The sequence below is a fragment of the Bemisia tabaci genome, chromosome 4 (assembly GCF_918797505.1).
Source record: "Bemisia tabaci chromosome 4, PGI_BMITA_v3".
Classification (NCBI taxonomy): domain Eukaryota; kingdom Metazoa; phylum Arthropoda; class Insecta; order Hemiptera; family Aleyrodidae; genus Bemisia; species Bemisia tabaci.
Genome location: NC_092796.1, coordinates 12,030,764 through 12,046,694, shown reverse-complemented (window position 1 = coordinate 12,046,694; position 15,931 = coordinate 12,030,764). Strand labels below are relative to the sequence as shown.

The window sequence follows — 15,931 nt, the reverse complement described above, 5'->3', positions numbered from 1 at the left end:
TTTGTCAACTTTTACTACTGAATTTACACCTTGAAATAGTCTCAACCTCATTTTCAAGATTCTGAAGCTCTTCTAGTCGTAAGAAGTAAAAATCTGTAAGTAAGTACCTAGACCTGCGCCAGTGGTTTTCCTTTGTTAATCATTTAGGTGATTTCCTACTTTGCATTCGTATTTTTTATCGAGGGATTTCTTGTTTTTGACAAATTCTGAATTCTCATTGAGTGAAAGTAATTACATTTATTGAGAACGGGCTGCCAAGTGATAAAAATGATTTTTCAGTTTGCATTTTCGCTGCAATGAGTTTTAGAAATTTATCACCTTCGGCAGTCTATTCTACAACTAAAATAGGTAGCAAGAATTTTTGATCCATCTAAATTTGTTCCTTCATGTCTCAGTGGTTGGACTATTTCCATAACGTTGTACCCAGTTAATTGAATATTGATGGCTGAGAGGAATAATTTTCCAATTTTTTGTTTGTTTTATCCATGAAACATTGACAAGTATTTCACAGACTTAGTAAGCAATAGGCAACTGTTTCAAATCTATGAACTTTACTCATCTTTGCCCTAAAAATAAATTCCAAGGTATATTTTGCAAAGTTAAGAATCAGCCGAATACTTCCAAGCCAAGTTCATTCTGGTATCTAAAAATCAGAGTGCTTTATTTTTTTCTAGGAAGGCTTGCAACATTAAAGTTAGGTTTTTGAAAATCTCTCTCGATTTTTTTACAAGATGAATAAGCTAACATTCATGTGCTGCTTTGCTTACTCAATAAGAGAATTACTTATCTCTTTTCTCAAACTTGCTGAACTATCAGCCAAGAAGTTCAAATCTCTCTTGATATCTCAAACATGATCAACAAGCTAACGTTCATATGCTCCTTTTCTTTCTTTCTTTTTTTTTTAAATAGGTATATACTTCTTTGTTAATAGTTCATAACAATTTAATTTCAGGAATGTGATGGATACATCACTGACTGAGAAAGATTCAGATCAGATTCAGATTTCATTTATTTTCTTTATTAATAAATGAAATCTGAATCTGATCTGAATATCTTTCTCAGTCAGTGATGCATCCATTACATTCCTGAAATTAAATTGTCATGAAATATTAACAAAGAAGTATGTACCTAGATAAAGAAATTAGCGTCTGCCCAGAGCATTCCGTGTTTTGATAGCCCGGAATTCGCGGCTATGGAAGCCATCGGTGAATGACCCTCACAGCCGCGAATTCCGGGCTGCGCGTCCGGAGTGGTCCGGGCGTTCGGCGTCCGGAGTGGTCCGGGCGTTCGGCGCCCGGAGTGCTCCGGCCCCCGGACGCGGAACGGACGGTAGTCGTATATAGCCCGTACAGTCCGTGCTCCGGGTCCATTACTTTCGGCTCGCACGGCCGGAGGTTTTTTTGAGTGTACCTACATAGCTGATTTGCCTATAAAGCTGTCAGATTCTTCCTCCTCCGGATTCTCGATCAGAAAAACGCGGCTGATTCCTACAAATTTGACGGTGACAACCTCTTTGAGCAAAAGGTTCAAATGTTGATCTTTCATGGTGATCTTGATGTCGACCCTACGGACGATCTCCATCTGGAAATGAACGATGCGGACGATGTCGATCTGGGAGTGGAGGCTGAGGATGATCTCGATTTGGAAATGGACGCCACGTGAGATCTTACACTCTTAAAGGACTTTGAGATTAGTCCTCTCCATGAGAACTTCTTTTGGACTTTCTTTTGGTGCCGATTTGGACTCTCCGTATGGAGAGGAATTGGTTCATCCGATTTAAACCCAAAAAGGCGCCAGTTTTTTTTCTTGATTGGACAGGGTGTGTATTGAACTACCAAGTCGTCAATTTTAACCTTAAACTTGCCAATTCCGTTCTCCAAGGTAGAAACAAAATCAAGCTGAAAATTTCAAACAAATATTGAGTTAAAGTGCACACTTTTTCTGGAGGAACCGTCCAGATAATAAGCTTTTTTCGTGAATTGCAGGCACTTATGAACCGGAATTTAAAGCATTTTCGTGGGAAATGGATTGAATCAAACCGTTAATAAAACATAAAAATCTTTTACAGAGAAATGTGTCAGGAGTATTCTTAACCTTAACCAGCGATACATTCTCTCCTATCGAAATTTCGAGGTAAAAAAAAAAAAAAAAAAAAAAAAAAAAAAAAAAAAAAAAACATTTTAAATGTGAAACCGCGATTTGATCTAAATCTTTGACATTGAGTATTCTAGAGAGGAACTTTAAACATCCCCCTCGGTTTGACCGTAATGTGATTCGGGTCCATTTTGTTTCAATTGGTCCAAATAGACCCTTTACTGACAATATTCGACAAGCCGGGGGGAAAAATACCTAATTTCACAGATGCAAAATATTATGGTAGCGGTTTTTGTAGAATTTGTCCGAAAAATCGATACTTAATATGGCATGTATTAATTATGAATCTCAGATTCTAGGAAACACTAATCTATTTTGTAGCTTGCATAAAAAACATATGGAGTACCAATTTTTTTCAAAATTTTAAATTTAAGGGATTCATTTTTACAAAAACAGAAAAAACTAATACAAATTTGCAAAACCACGCCACAGAGGAAAGATTCATTTTTTGAAAACCTCAAAAATACGTTGTTACGAATTTGTAACGCTATGTCATAGAGGGTTAAAGTGGTTTCTAAAGGCAACTACTCTCAGTTTCCTGAGGAATCATTGGACGCATTTCTATTAAACAGAACTATATGCATTATGACATGAGCCCTGTTATGCATATATTCTTAAGGGTCGCAGGGCTCATGTCTTAATGTACATAGTTCCGTTTGATAGAAATACGTCCAATTAAGATGTAAGTGTCTTAGCTTATTTTCGTGCCCATAGAGTGTAAAAACGCACTAAAATTTGGCGACTCGCCTGTTTCACCCTTCCCATCGGATCAAAATTTATGGCTCACCAAAAATGGATTCTTAACGTTCAAAGGAAAGTGAGCATGCTTCCATCGCGTCCTTCTCGAACAAAATCTACACGGACGTTCGGCAGTTTCCGACCAAATTACAGTTGACGATTTCGGACTGTAATCGAAATACCTGGAGTCCAGAGGTGACCGTAGCTCCGCTTGCAACAGCTAAACCAACAAAGAATAAAACGATATAGTCTATAGTAAGTATAGTCTAATGTGTGGTTTATACTGCCTTGCCGGAGAAATACGTCGGACGAGCATCGCCAAACAATCCTTTGCTAAAGTTATCTCATTAAGATTCAAAAATTTCTTTTCCTTGTTCTCAAAAAATGTTGTTTGTAACTTAATTCGCAGGACCTGAAAATTACAATGAGTCATTTTCATACATATCCAAAAAATAAATATTTTCTTGAGAGAAATTTGGCAACGTTCTAAGGTCCATGCGACGTCTTACCTTAGCACGACAGCGTAACGTCTAAAGATATAATCGGATACAGATTAAGTATATACCTATGTATGGTTCATAGTCTATAATCATCAGCGAGGGTAATCTGGGAACCAGCCGTACTTTAAAAGGATTGTTTACTTAATCAAATAAATGGTTTAACTTTTAAAATTACGGCACAGAACTTTACGATGAGAGGGGCTATAGCATAGCCCAAAACTATTTTTAAAAGTGGTAGAGCTTTTTGCATACCGGCTCTCTAAAATGACAAACAGTTGGGTGAGTGTGAGACCCTTTACTGAGGGGGGTACTTTATGTTCTGGCTTAAGTTTCAAAGTATTTTGGCTGATTATTTGTCGGATGGGATATTCATAGAAAAAAAGCGTGAAAAGCAAAAAATATTGCGTTCAAACGTTAAGATATGATAGTGAAATTAAGTGCGGTAACATTCGGGCGCTAGAACATTAGAAGCAACTATCTCAGCCATTGCATTGATTTGCATAAACAAACATTATAGACGAACAAAACATGAGAGGAAATTATGAAGAGCAAAAAATGCAGTCAGACTAAATTTGGTGAAAATTTTCCATTTGGTTACCGACATTGAGTGTGTTGAGTCCTTTTCCCTCAGTCTGGAACGAATACTTAAAATAGATACAGCCCTTTGGGCCGCGAGTTTCGTCGATAGGGCTCTGCCCGTAAAAACCTACGCTCCAAGCGTGGTCGTGGGTGGTTGTAAGATTAAAATCATTATTAAACCGCCAAAAGAGGTATCCTTCAAGGTTCCCTGAAAAAACACAGAGAAATCCTGGAGTAACTAGGTGCACAATTATGATGCTTATACAAGGAATACAGTAGGTTAAACAGCTCCTCTATCAATAATGTTGTGCACACAAAGCGGGCGTTAAGCACACCAATAAAGTTTAAGACCCACCCCGAAACGCACAATTTATGCAGTCCGTACCATGCAATTTCCGCAGGCACTTTTTCTTACTCTAATAACTAGAATCTTAAAAAGATTTTTCTCAAAATCAATTTTTTTTAATAAACACCAAACCGCCACACAGTGGATCGAGTCCATAAAAGAGACCGGGCATGAAAGTTTCAACTATAAAACTGAAAATTTTGATGTTTAATTCGTCACATTTTAAATTGATAGGGGTGGGGTGGCTCTGGGAGAAAATTTCACGAGGAAACCAGCGGAACCACTTTTAGAACGTCAAAGTTTCGTATTAACGTAGTTATAAGCGTTTAAAGTTTCCAAATTTTGTCCGACCTCTCCTATTGACTCGATCCACTCTGCGCCATTACTGCTAGACTGCCAGAATACTCGTAGATAAGTCCACTGTGCCCATGCCTGGTGTCAGTAACGCAATTTTGAGTTTTCGGGATTTTACGTCTTTCTTTCCGTGGATGGTCACTTGGATTGCATTTTCGAAAAAGGAACCAATAGTATTCCAATACTGTTAGGGCTGTGCAACTTACATTGTTTGCAATAAAAGTACTGAAATCATGCAAATAGTTAAATTTACAAAGGTAATTTCCATCTCAAATTTACAGTTCCTTGGGAGTAGAGATAAAACTAGTTTAGAAGATCAGTTTATGTTCGCAAGATAATAAAAGTTGCACAATCATAGCGCCATTGGAATGCTCTTGGTTCCCTGTTGCATAATGTAATCCATGTATATTTATGTTCTTAAAAAAAACTTAAAATACTGTTTCTTAATTTTTATTCATTTATTTATTTATTTTTAAATAGAAGTAAGATAAAGTGGAAGCAAAAATTTGAACCCACATTCTTCGATATAATGTGATGAGTCTATTCTTCTTTTCCAGTCCCAATTGAGACGCCGATTACGATTTAGGCAAAGTTCTTCCGAATCCAGATTAAGCAACCCTTTGAAGCCGCAGTTATGCTCTTCAAAGGTACAGACAACATCCTCAGGGAAGCTTGGTTTTTGAACTGCTCCTGGAAATAGAAAAGCGGACAAAAAAGTAAGTAGTAGTAAATCAGACATGTTTGATTATACCAGAGAAAACAAAGGGAAAAAATCCCTCTACCACCAAAATAGAGATTGACGCTTACGTGATTTGGGAAATGATCGGTTCAGTTAAGGAAATCACCTTTTACGGCTCATTTAAAGCTATTAATTTCCCTACGCAGATGAGTGCTTTTATCAGGCTATAAATAGTGGTTCCTAGTGTGCTCAAAATCAAAATATTTAATCTCGGTGACGCCCTTCATTGCAAGCTTTAAATTCTACAAATATATAATTTCGTGAACTTCACACCGGTTATTGGGTAACTTACCTTCACAGCGATATAGGTCCCGGATTCTCCTAACGTCGCCACTGCTCAATTTTTCGTTTAGTTCAGATTTTAAAGGACGCCCGGCTATTTTCGACCGAAGTGTTATCAGATTTTTCGGATCCTAGTTAAAAAAGAAAAAAATTCACGATACGTCAAATGAAAATTCTGGCACGTAAATGCCTAAAAATCTCAACTTAATTTGTCTGCCTCTAGCTTTGGTCTGCTTGTCGAGTTGTTCGTTTTTATGGTTTAAAACTCGTACGTTGGAACCAAACCCTTGTTTCTACTGTATACTCATTATATTTATCGTCCAAACCCCGTATTTTAACTACGTCATAGTGTGGCTCACGTAAGCACATTTTTTACCATTTTTCTTTTATACTCAGATGGATCAAAAAGTAATTTCCTTCATGATACTCTCAGTTAATTAGGTTTTAATTAGCTGTGAGCCTATTCAAATAGAAAGCTGAAATCCTTCTGAGAAATTTTAGTTGTACCGCGATTTTTGTTGGACCAACATTTGATAGACTGCGTCCATTCTTGCGTAATGCCGCAATCACACGCTGAATGTGGGAGCTGAATGTGGAAGTCATCGGCCCGATGCCTGAATTTTGCGCGTGACGCGCAAAATTCAGCAAAGATTCTCAGCAACCATCGGACTAATGTTGGATTTGTCTGAGCTATTCGAATAGATTTGACACACTTCTGGATGAAAATAACTCGAATTTGTGAAATTTCAGCCGTTGGGCGATGACTGTTGACCTCCACATTCAGCTGCTATATTCAGCGCGTGATTGCGGCATAACGTTTTCTTCATTCATCCATATTGGAATGAACCTATGTTTGTGCGTTGACCAATGTTGGTAAAGTAAAATGTTGAGAGGACGATAAATACAAATCTTGCACAAAAATAGCAAGCCTTTGGGGTCTGAAATATTGTAGTCCGGCAGACTTGGATCAACCCGCCAAAGTATGGGCTCATCGAATTTTTCCTCTTCTTCTTCTTCTTCTTCTTCTTCTCCTTCTTTTTCTTTTTTTTGTAAGTTTTGTTGGTTTTGGTAGTTAGATCCTGCGGCTGATAAATCAAAAGAGAGCTAAAGTTTGGGGTATTTTAATTTAGGAGTGTGACTAAATTTTAAAACATACATATGAACAAAAGCCAGTTTCAGAGTTAAATTTCTGAAATAAAAAAAAAAAAAAAAAAAAAAAAAAAACTTGACGGACACAATTAAAATAAGCAAATGAATGATATGAAATTCAAAGGGTAATTAAGTGCGGTGAGTTCTACCATAAATCAGAAAAATATGAGCAGCTTTACCTTGGAGTGAACACGATCGCCCTTCATCATTATAGAGTCAAAATCAAACGGCTCTCCCAAGAGATTCACCTCCTCCTCCTCCTTTTTATGCATTAATTGCGACAATTCCTGTTGAACAGATCATGAAACGAGTTTATCATCTTCACTCTCACCCTTTTGGATGAGCCACCAGATGGGGTAAGGATTCATCCTTACATAAAAAATGTACTAATGGAGATGTTGCACGTGTGAGGAATTTGCGATTTGACTGTTGATTCTTATGTAAAAGTTTGCGAGAAACACGATGGTGCCACTGGTTTTCTCTGAAATCAACTCCCAAGCTCAAAAAAAGCTCTCAAGTTGCGGCCAAAATAGAGGGAATATCTCATGATATCCGGAGAGTCCATACCTCTACATCAAGACAAACTCTCCATGCAAAGATAGGGCGCAAATACATTAGCAGGGTTGCCGTGTTTTCAAAAATAAAGTGGCAGCCCTGTCAATGTATTTGCTCCCTATATTTGCATGGAGAGTTTGTCTTGATGTAGAGGTGGACTCTCAGGATAGCGTGGGATATCCCCTTCGTTTTTGCCTCAACTTGAGAGCTTTTTTTGAGCTTGGGAGTTGATTTTAGAGAAAACCAGTGGCACCATCGTCTTTCTCGCGAACATTTGCATAAGAATCACCAGTCAAATCGCAAATTCCTCACACATGCACAATCTCCATTAACTAAAATAAAAAATTAATTGAGATTTAATCATTCAAAAATTTAAATTGGGCGGGTTGACCAAGACTTATTTTATACGCGAAATCCCAAAGTCTAGTCAACTTTAAAAAAATCGATTTTGACCGTTCTCGAGAATTATCCGTGTTATTTCTGTGTTTTTGAGGGTGAATAAGACTCTCCTTTGAAATTTCAGCTTTTTGGTAACATGCCGGAACAATCGCATGCTCCCCCTCTTCATCCATAATATGCAAATCCTTCAGAAGAGATAATCAAGTCATTTTGATCCAGCTTGGAATTTCTACGGGTAGTCGTAAAAAAAAGAGAGAGAAAAAAAAAAAACCTTACACGACACAACTCTCGCTAAAATACCAATTTTTAGACGTGCTGCGCCACGCCGCGCCATTTAGATTTTTGAGATACCTCAAACCATTTTTCCCCCATCAAAATGATTTTTGATTTGGACACATTTTAGTATATTTTGAGCAAACTTGATTTTAACCTTTATCAAATTTCAAAAAGAAGAGACTTAATTCAACGCACTATTGATGACGGCGCAGAGATACAACTATTCGTGCACGATGGATGTCCGTGTTGCATCTGAAAAATTGAAGGCGTGATGGCGCGAGGCGTAACTCGCAATACTCCGCTCTATGCTGCCAATGAGGTGTCGCTCATGCGATTTCATGTAAAAAATGCAATTGTCCAAGTAAATTTGGCAATAGCTGATGTGGCTTGGTTCGTTTCTGCTTAACGCGGTCCAACTCATGTTTGGCCGAAAAATTGAAAAACCCCATACCCATTGCTGAGCACATATTTGTGGGGAAATCTACAGCTAAAACTCTCGTAGAAATGCTTAACGGATATCTCCTTCATCACGCGACCGTACGCCCATTCCTATTCTACACGGAGAAAAAAAACTTCGTGCGTGGGACCTGAAGTTGAGGTCATATGGATCTCTGAAGTTTTAGGATGCGTGATTCGAAAATTTGAGGTCCAGCTGCCGAAGTTTGGGTCAAGCATCTGAAGTACTTCGGTGTATAACGAAGGGTTCGGGTAAGACATCTGAAGTGCTCCGAGACATACCTAAGTACTTCATATGTCTGACCCGAACTTCGGCAGCTGGACCTCAAGTTTTCAGATGTGTGACCCAGAAACTTCAGAGATCCATATGACCTCAACTTCGGGTCCCACGCACGAAGTTTTTCTCTCCGTGTAAGTGTCAAACTTAAAAAAAGTAACAGTTTACAAAGTTTAAGCTGAATAATACCAATCAGGTACGGTCAGCTCAGGATTAGATGATAGTTTGGCAAGTGGCTTACCCCTTTAACGTTGTCCTCTAAAACTTCAATGTAGTAGTCTCTGTCCGGGCGCTTGTGTTCGTCATGCAAGTTCAAGACATGTCCGAGCTCATGCAAAAACGTTTTTTTCTTCCAAACCTGTTGATGCACATATAATACTTGTCGGCCGCCATTTCTTCCTTGATTCATGTAGAAACCCCTGCACGTCAAATATTTCACAATATCATGCTTGTAATTTTTTGGCGTAGATCAGCAAAACAACGCAGGACATGTGCCATTCAATAATAATTTTTCTAGTTTCACTAAGCTCTTCCAAATTTCTTCCAAATTTTTCTCGTGCAGTTTCGTTGTAAGGCATAATGTTTCCACGAATCTGGGTGTTTCCTTGGAGATTTTAAAACCATCTAGTGCGACACTCGCCGAAAAAAAAATGTAATTTTTGTAATTTGGATCTAATTCGCAGCTTCCCATCCTTCAGATAAGCACGAGAAACCAGGAGGTTCCCACACATGGATGGTTGGATGGTGTCAACCGGAAATAGCTGAAATACGTCAGACGTTGCCTAATTTTTTAAGATTGTTTTTCTATACAGACATCTGACTTCCATCTGAATCAAATTAACCAAATTCATTCTACACGATGAGGGGCATGGAGGACAAGGCGCAAAAGTGCAACTTTCGCTACTCCGAGAAATGCGTGTTTGAAGTTTCGAATCTACATAGGCTGTCCCAAAACAACTGAGAGTAAGTCTGTATTTCAGAAACAATAATAGATATTGAAACACGGTTTGTGAGAGGTTGTAGCTCATATCCTTAGCTATCTAACGAGCCCAAGATTTGCTATTTTGGTCAAAATTTCGCTGAGTTACAGCAATTTTTTGGAGCCGTGTAAAATAGAACCCTACAGGATTTTTGAGTATTTTTTTTCCTTGTCTGAACTGTTGTTCCGAGATCGTAACTTTGCGGATCACGTTGGCACTGGTCTAGATGCAAGTTCTAACATGTTTGCATGTGCTTTCATTGAATATCAGAGTTTTCTTCAACTTCCCAGCTCAGGGAAGCCAACATTGTCCAGCGTTAATGACACTTTCTTCCCCCGCCGCAGAAGTTGACGGCCGGCCGCCATGCGGAATCAAAGCCGCCGACTCGCGACCTTTGGAAAAAGCTGCATGCCACCGATAAATGGTGCTCTCCCCAAGTCGATTTTCTCCATAAGCAACTAACATCTCTTTCACGGTATCAGAGACAGTTAAACCTTGGTAAACACAGTAACGGATGGCATAGCGTTGCTCTTGTTTCAGCTCCGCGGGCGAACTCATTGCACCAAACGAGAACACGTGTCATTAACGCTAGACAATGTTGGCTTCACTGAGCTGGGAAGTTGAAGAAAACTCTGATATTCAATGAAAGCACATGCAAACATGTTAGAACTTGCATCTAGACCAGTGCCAACGTGATCCGCAAAGTTACGATCTCGGAACAACAGTTCAGACAAGGAAAAAAATACTCAAAAATCCTGTAGGGTTCTATTTTACACGGCTCCAAAAAATTGCTGTAACTCAGCAAAATGTTGACCAAAATAGCAAATCTTGGGCTCGTTGAATAGCTAAGGATATGAGCTACAACCTCCCACAAACTGCGTTTCAATATCTATTATTGTTTCTGAAATACAGACTTACTCTCAGTTGTTTTGGGACAGCCTATGTACATGGATCCTTACGGTGGAGAGCAACTTCAAACTGACTCTTCGATTTCCAAAATTGGGTTTCGGAAGCAAATTTTTCACAGAACATGCCTTAAAACTGGTTTCACTCGAAATCATAAATATCTCAATATTTTCAAAAACTGTACTTCTGCACCTTGTCCTCCAAGCTCCTTAATCGGGCTCTTCTATAAAGGTCCCAACAAAAGTGCACTGGAAAAAATGGTATGCTGTTTTAGCACCTAGGATGTCAGAAATGTGTCTGGTGATCCTAGGATGCTGCCTTGACTGCCCACGCAGTTGACTTTGCATTCATAGGATGTAAAGTTAACAGCGAGGGCAGTAAAGGCAGCGTCTTGCGATCACCAGACACATTTTTGACAACCTAAGTGCTAAGATAGCATATCGACGGTGTAAGTCGGCAATCACATAACTCGTTTGCGGTGTCTGAAAATCTCCGCCTCCATGTTATTTTTTTAAAGGAGAACAAATTGACGTCACTCTTTGAAGTTTTTGCAGAATTTTCTTCGCACAGAGAAGAAAAATCACGGCAGTTTTAGAGAATTGCCGCTAAGTAGTTTTCCGTTTAAAAAGTGAAGTATGACAGGAAGTCTGCGACGTCGCAAACCGAGTTATGTGATTGCCAACTTACACCGTCGATATTATTTTTTTCAGTGTGCCTCTCGCCACTCATTTTGCAAACGATATTTTGATAATGTTTTAGACAGACTTTATTAATAGTTGGGTTCGGAAAAACTGGGCCGAACGATTTAGTGACAGAACTCACCCTTCAGTGTAGTCGCGCCGGATATACACGTAGTCCTGTTCTCCGCTCCACTCTTTGAATCGAACGCAGGTTTCCCGCATAATGTCGCGCATGGCGTCTAACACTACCAGATAATCATTAGGGCGATTTGAAGGGATGCTCCCTTAAAATAATCATAATTTATCATAATTACACACAGGTGGTATAAATGTATATTTTTTCATCGTGATTGAAGTATACTTATATTACATCATATTTTCAGATCTAACGGGTGTTTAAAAATGTTTACTTATCAGGAAACGGAAAATGCTACAAAAAAATCAATTTGATCAGATGAGAAGAAAAAAATGGTTAGGAAGAGAGATAAAAAAACAAGCTAAAACGGAACAAAATAGACGTATATACAAGGTATAAATGTCTTCTTTTTCCTCTTCTTCCTCTTCTTCTTCTTCTTCTTCTTCTTCTTATACGAACGACTAGGGCACAGCCCTATTTGTCAGGTCATCCAGTATCGAACACATGAAATTATTATTGTGTTGTTATTATGTTGTATAAATATTAAAAATATAAAAATTACTAAAATTAAAGGACTCGTCAAATCAATAAAAACAGCAATAAAACTTTCAATCATCCTCATAGGAGAAGAGAGCCAGCTTTGTGCCTACCTCTTTTAGGCGGTCGTCTAAGTGGACTACATTTTGCAATTAGGAACTATGAATTATGGCCCAGTTTAAAAACAACGTATGCGCCATTAGTTTCCCTGTGCACATAAGTGTTTTTTCAGATGAGCTAGAATTTATAGTTCTAAATTGCAAAATGTAGTCCAAGTAATCTTTTCCCTATGGGTTGTCCTGGTGTCCAGGTCTAAATGTATGTGTCGAAAATAAACTCGGAGACTCGACGGTTGATTTGAATTTAATTTTTTACCAGTCTGAAAATACTCTTTGTTTTTTTCCTACACTCGCTGCTTTTCCAGAGAACTATACATTTCGAATTTTCCGGGGCACAATTTCACTTGGAAATTAGTGCACGGTAGAGGAAAGCTAAAATTATTTTTGGATTTAACGGCCAAAAATAAATTTGAAATTATGTATGCACAAAAAATATTCCCCCCACCACCTGATAAGGTAGATTTCCCGGTTAGCTATCATTATGCACCCATTTCATATCCTCAAATGTAAAACCAATCTGTCCGTTTTGCATTTGAAAGTACACACAAATTATTTTACAGAGATGTCTGAAACAAATCGGTGTCTGATATTTCGAAAACTTTTCGGGTCTACATGTAAGAGCCTCTTTTGCGGGTAATCACCTAGCACACTATGCTTGAAACGTATGAAAATATTTTTTAATCCTTAGTATTCACGTATTGTCAACATTTTTACGTAGGTTGATGAGACCGATGAAGTAAAAAATTGTGCACGCGGGGGAAATTTTTTTCTGGATCCCTAGTTCTTTCGCAACTATTTGTCTACGTCTAGCTCTGTCAATCTTCTCTTTGACCTTTACTTCAACTATTTTCGAGAAAAAAAATTCGCTCTTTATGTATACTCACAGATTAGGGCTTCCATTTTATAGATGACAGCTGCCTTCTTCCATAAGCCGTAGGTATTTTCCAGCATTCTTTTTCTTCTCCGCAACTTTGGGAAAAATAAGAAAGGAATATAATTAAACTGTACCTACGTTGAATATGAGAGAGTCCTCTTTTATAAACATACACAATACACATTCAAGACTGGTCGAAGACCAATGTCTTGGGTATACTTTATTTTGCCCCTGGTAAAAATTGGCGATAGGAGCTGCGTTTCAAAATACCATAGGAGTTCTTATAGCCGACTAAAGAAGGCTATAGAAAATCATATAGCTGGCTGTTGAAAGCGGAGCAAATCATATATCCGGGCTATACGAAGCTATAAAAAAGTATACAGTCGGGCTATAGTTTCTATCGCCGGGCTTTACACTTTATCGCCATTGGCTATAAAAGGCTATAAGAAATTGTGTAGAAATTCGTGTGCTTTGGACATCATTAAGTTTGATACGGAACTACCTTTATGTTTACAAAACACACATTATATTTTCCTTTAAAACACATTTTTTTCATCAGTTAAAATGAGAATAATCCATACAGAGTGTGCAAACATTTCGGAATCATGAGTTGAAAAACGCTGACTCCGCGAGATTAAATATTGGAGCCTAACACAAAGCGGAGCGGCGACGCACTGGCGCCTACAAACCTAACAGGGATACTTCACGCATTGCGCATTGCGCAATGCGTGAAGTATCCCTGTTAGGTTTGTAGGCGCCAATGCACGTTTCGCGCTCTCTGCCCGCCCGCCGCGCCGCAGCGTGCCAAGGCGTATGAAGCAACTATTTCACACCAGAGGTATTGCACAGTATTATAAGAAATTGAAGGCGCTCCGACATTATTAATAATGACAGGCATCCTGCAAAAGTACGGAGCTTTCCTCGCAAAATATATCAAGATACCACGGCACAAGAAGAGAGCGGTAGTCCAAAAACTCACTAAGTCCTAGTATCCGTATTTAGTAACGTTTAGCATAAACTTTATCGTCTGGCTAATGCTTAATCGCCATCGGCTATAAAAGGCTATAAGAAATTGTACCGCCGGCTACAGAAGCTATTGGAAATCTTACAGCCGGCTTTAAGTCTATGGTATTTTGGAACACAGATTCTACTGCCAATTTTTACCAGGGGCCCTAACTGTTGTGAATTCAGAGACGTAAAAATAAGTAATAAAGGACCAAAAATTTAAGAAAATGTAGCAAAAACGTTTATTCTGAGTTAAAAAAAACCCCTTAACTATTCTGCTTATATGAAAAGAATCACAAACTTCTGCATGTTCTGGATAGGCGGTGACTTGGAAGTTTACGTTCTTTTAAATCTTTAAAGAGACTTTTTGGTATGCAGCCCTTGTGACCGTAATGATAGGAAATATGAATTGCATTATTTCAATGTTTCGCATTTGTGAGTGGCTTTTACAGGTATTTTTTATTCATACATTGACAACAAGATAAGTCCGTCCGGGATACTAAATTCTAGTAACGCATAACGCAAGCCTGATAATATAATATGAGGTTGTTAGGCCGTCTAGCCATAGCCGTCTTATTGATTCAACTCGACAAACTAAATAAAATCGCTTAGACTATTTTTGTGACTATCTTATCAATGATTATCATTACCGTTGGATCCACTCGCACATTCACATATTCGTCTTTGACCACGATTTTTTTACCGTCGGGCAAAATGTCAACACGTCCTCTGATGTCTCCTGCAAGAGCCAGAAGTATTAACACGAAAATTAACATTTAATTGACGATTAATTAACGATCAATTTAAAGTCAGTAGATTCAATCGACAATCAAACGAAGATCGAGCTATACACAAACAATCGTTAAATAACAAAATGAGTTAAAAATTTGAACAAACTTGAGCGTGTTAAGTTACGCTCCAAGGAGCAACACAAACTACACCGTAGAGAGGAAGAGGGAGGTGTTTGGATTGATGCTTGACGTCACGTAACGTTCGTCAATAAGCGAAACTAGGAATTGAGAGCGGAAGTACTACGCGAGCTATCTCGTTCCAGAACTTGAGGAGAGAACTGACAGCGCCTTTCCCGGACAAATTTCGAAATTTGAAACATCTCGAGGAAAATTTTCAGCTGGTTTACTCAGAATTGAATGAAATGAAATCGCATATTAGACAGAAATGTCACTTAGTTACTTTGAAGACAAATAATAACTATACAGTGAAATCGTAGTTGTGAAAAAAATTTATAGGAATATTTTGTCAACATTTTTTAAAAATACTGAATTTATTAAATTGCATGACTCAATATTTCGTCAATATTAAGGCAGCACTAAAAGAATGAAATTAATTGATATGGTAGCATCGGATCAACATTCATTGAGTGTTTTTTTAGAACGTTCAGTCAGTATTATCATAAAATTCATTCGTGATCATTGATTTTGTAATCTACAAATTGCTAGTAAGTTTTTAATAATTTTATTTTAATGCTCATACAAGATTTACAAAACGGCTCCTTTTTGTTTTATTATTTAAATATTAATAAAGCTGAACAGATTTACAATGTTGTGACGATACTGGCTAAAGACTCCGTCTTAACTTGGTTTAAAATTGAGTCATTTTAATTGGACCTCATCAGTAAGTTGAACGGACCTCTACATCAAAGAGAAAGAAAGAAAAATTCCCGCAGAGCCGAGTAAAAGTGTTATTAGATATCCGTTTTTGCTCAGCGACATCCAAGTGAGTTTTGCTGGTTGAAACCTACCGATCATAGCGAACAAGGATAAAGTCTGTGCGAACGGTCGTAGGTATGATGACGTTAATGGATTTAATTTTTTTCCACTTAGCTCGATTACAAGCCTTTTTACTTTACCTTTCTCCCACGACAAATCTAGT

At 38.2% G+C, this 15,931-nt stretch overlaps 1 protein-coding gene across 1 annotated transcript; it reads right to left on the bottom strand.

Moving 5' to 3' along the window:
* Positions 1–1,111: 1,111 nt before the first annotated feature.
* Positions 1,112–15,060, bottom strand: LOC109033430 (uncharacterized). Its single transcript, XM_019046032.2, has 10 exons — positions 14,692–15,060; positions 13,047–13,131; positions 11,513–11,654; positions 9,046–9,223; positions 7,021–7,128; positions 5,703–5,823; positions 5,188–5,361; positions 3,995–4,179; positions 2,942–3,112; positions 1,112–1,898 (listed from the first exon to the last, which is right to left on the bottom strand). Exons 1-10 carry the CDS (start codon positions 14,815–14,817, stop codon positions 1,542–1,544), a joined length of 1,647 nt encoding a protein of 548 aa, XP_018901577.2. The 5' UTR covers positions 14,818–15,060; the 3' UTR covers positions 1,112–1,541.
* Positions 15,061–15,931: the final 871 nt, after the last annotated feature.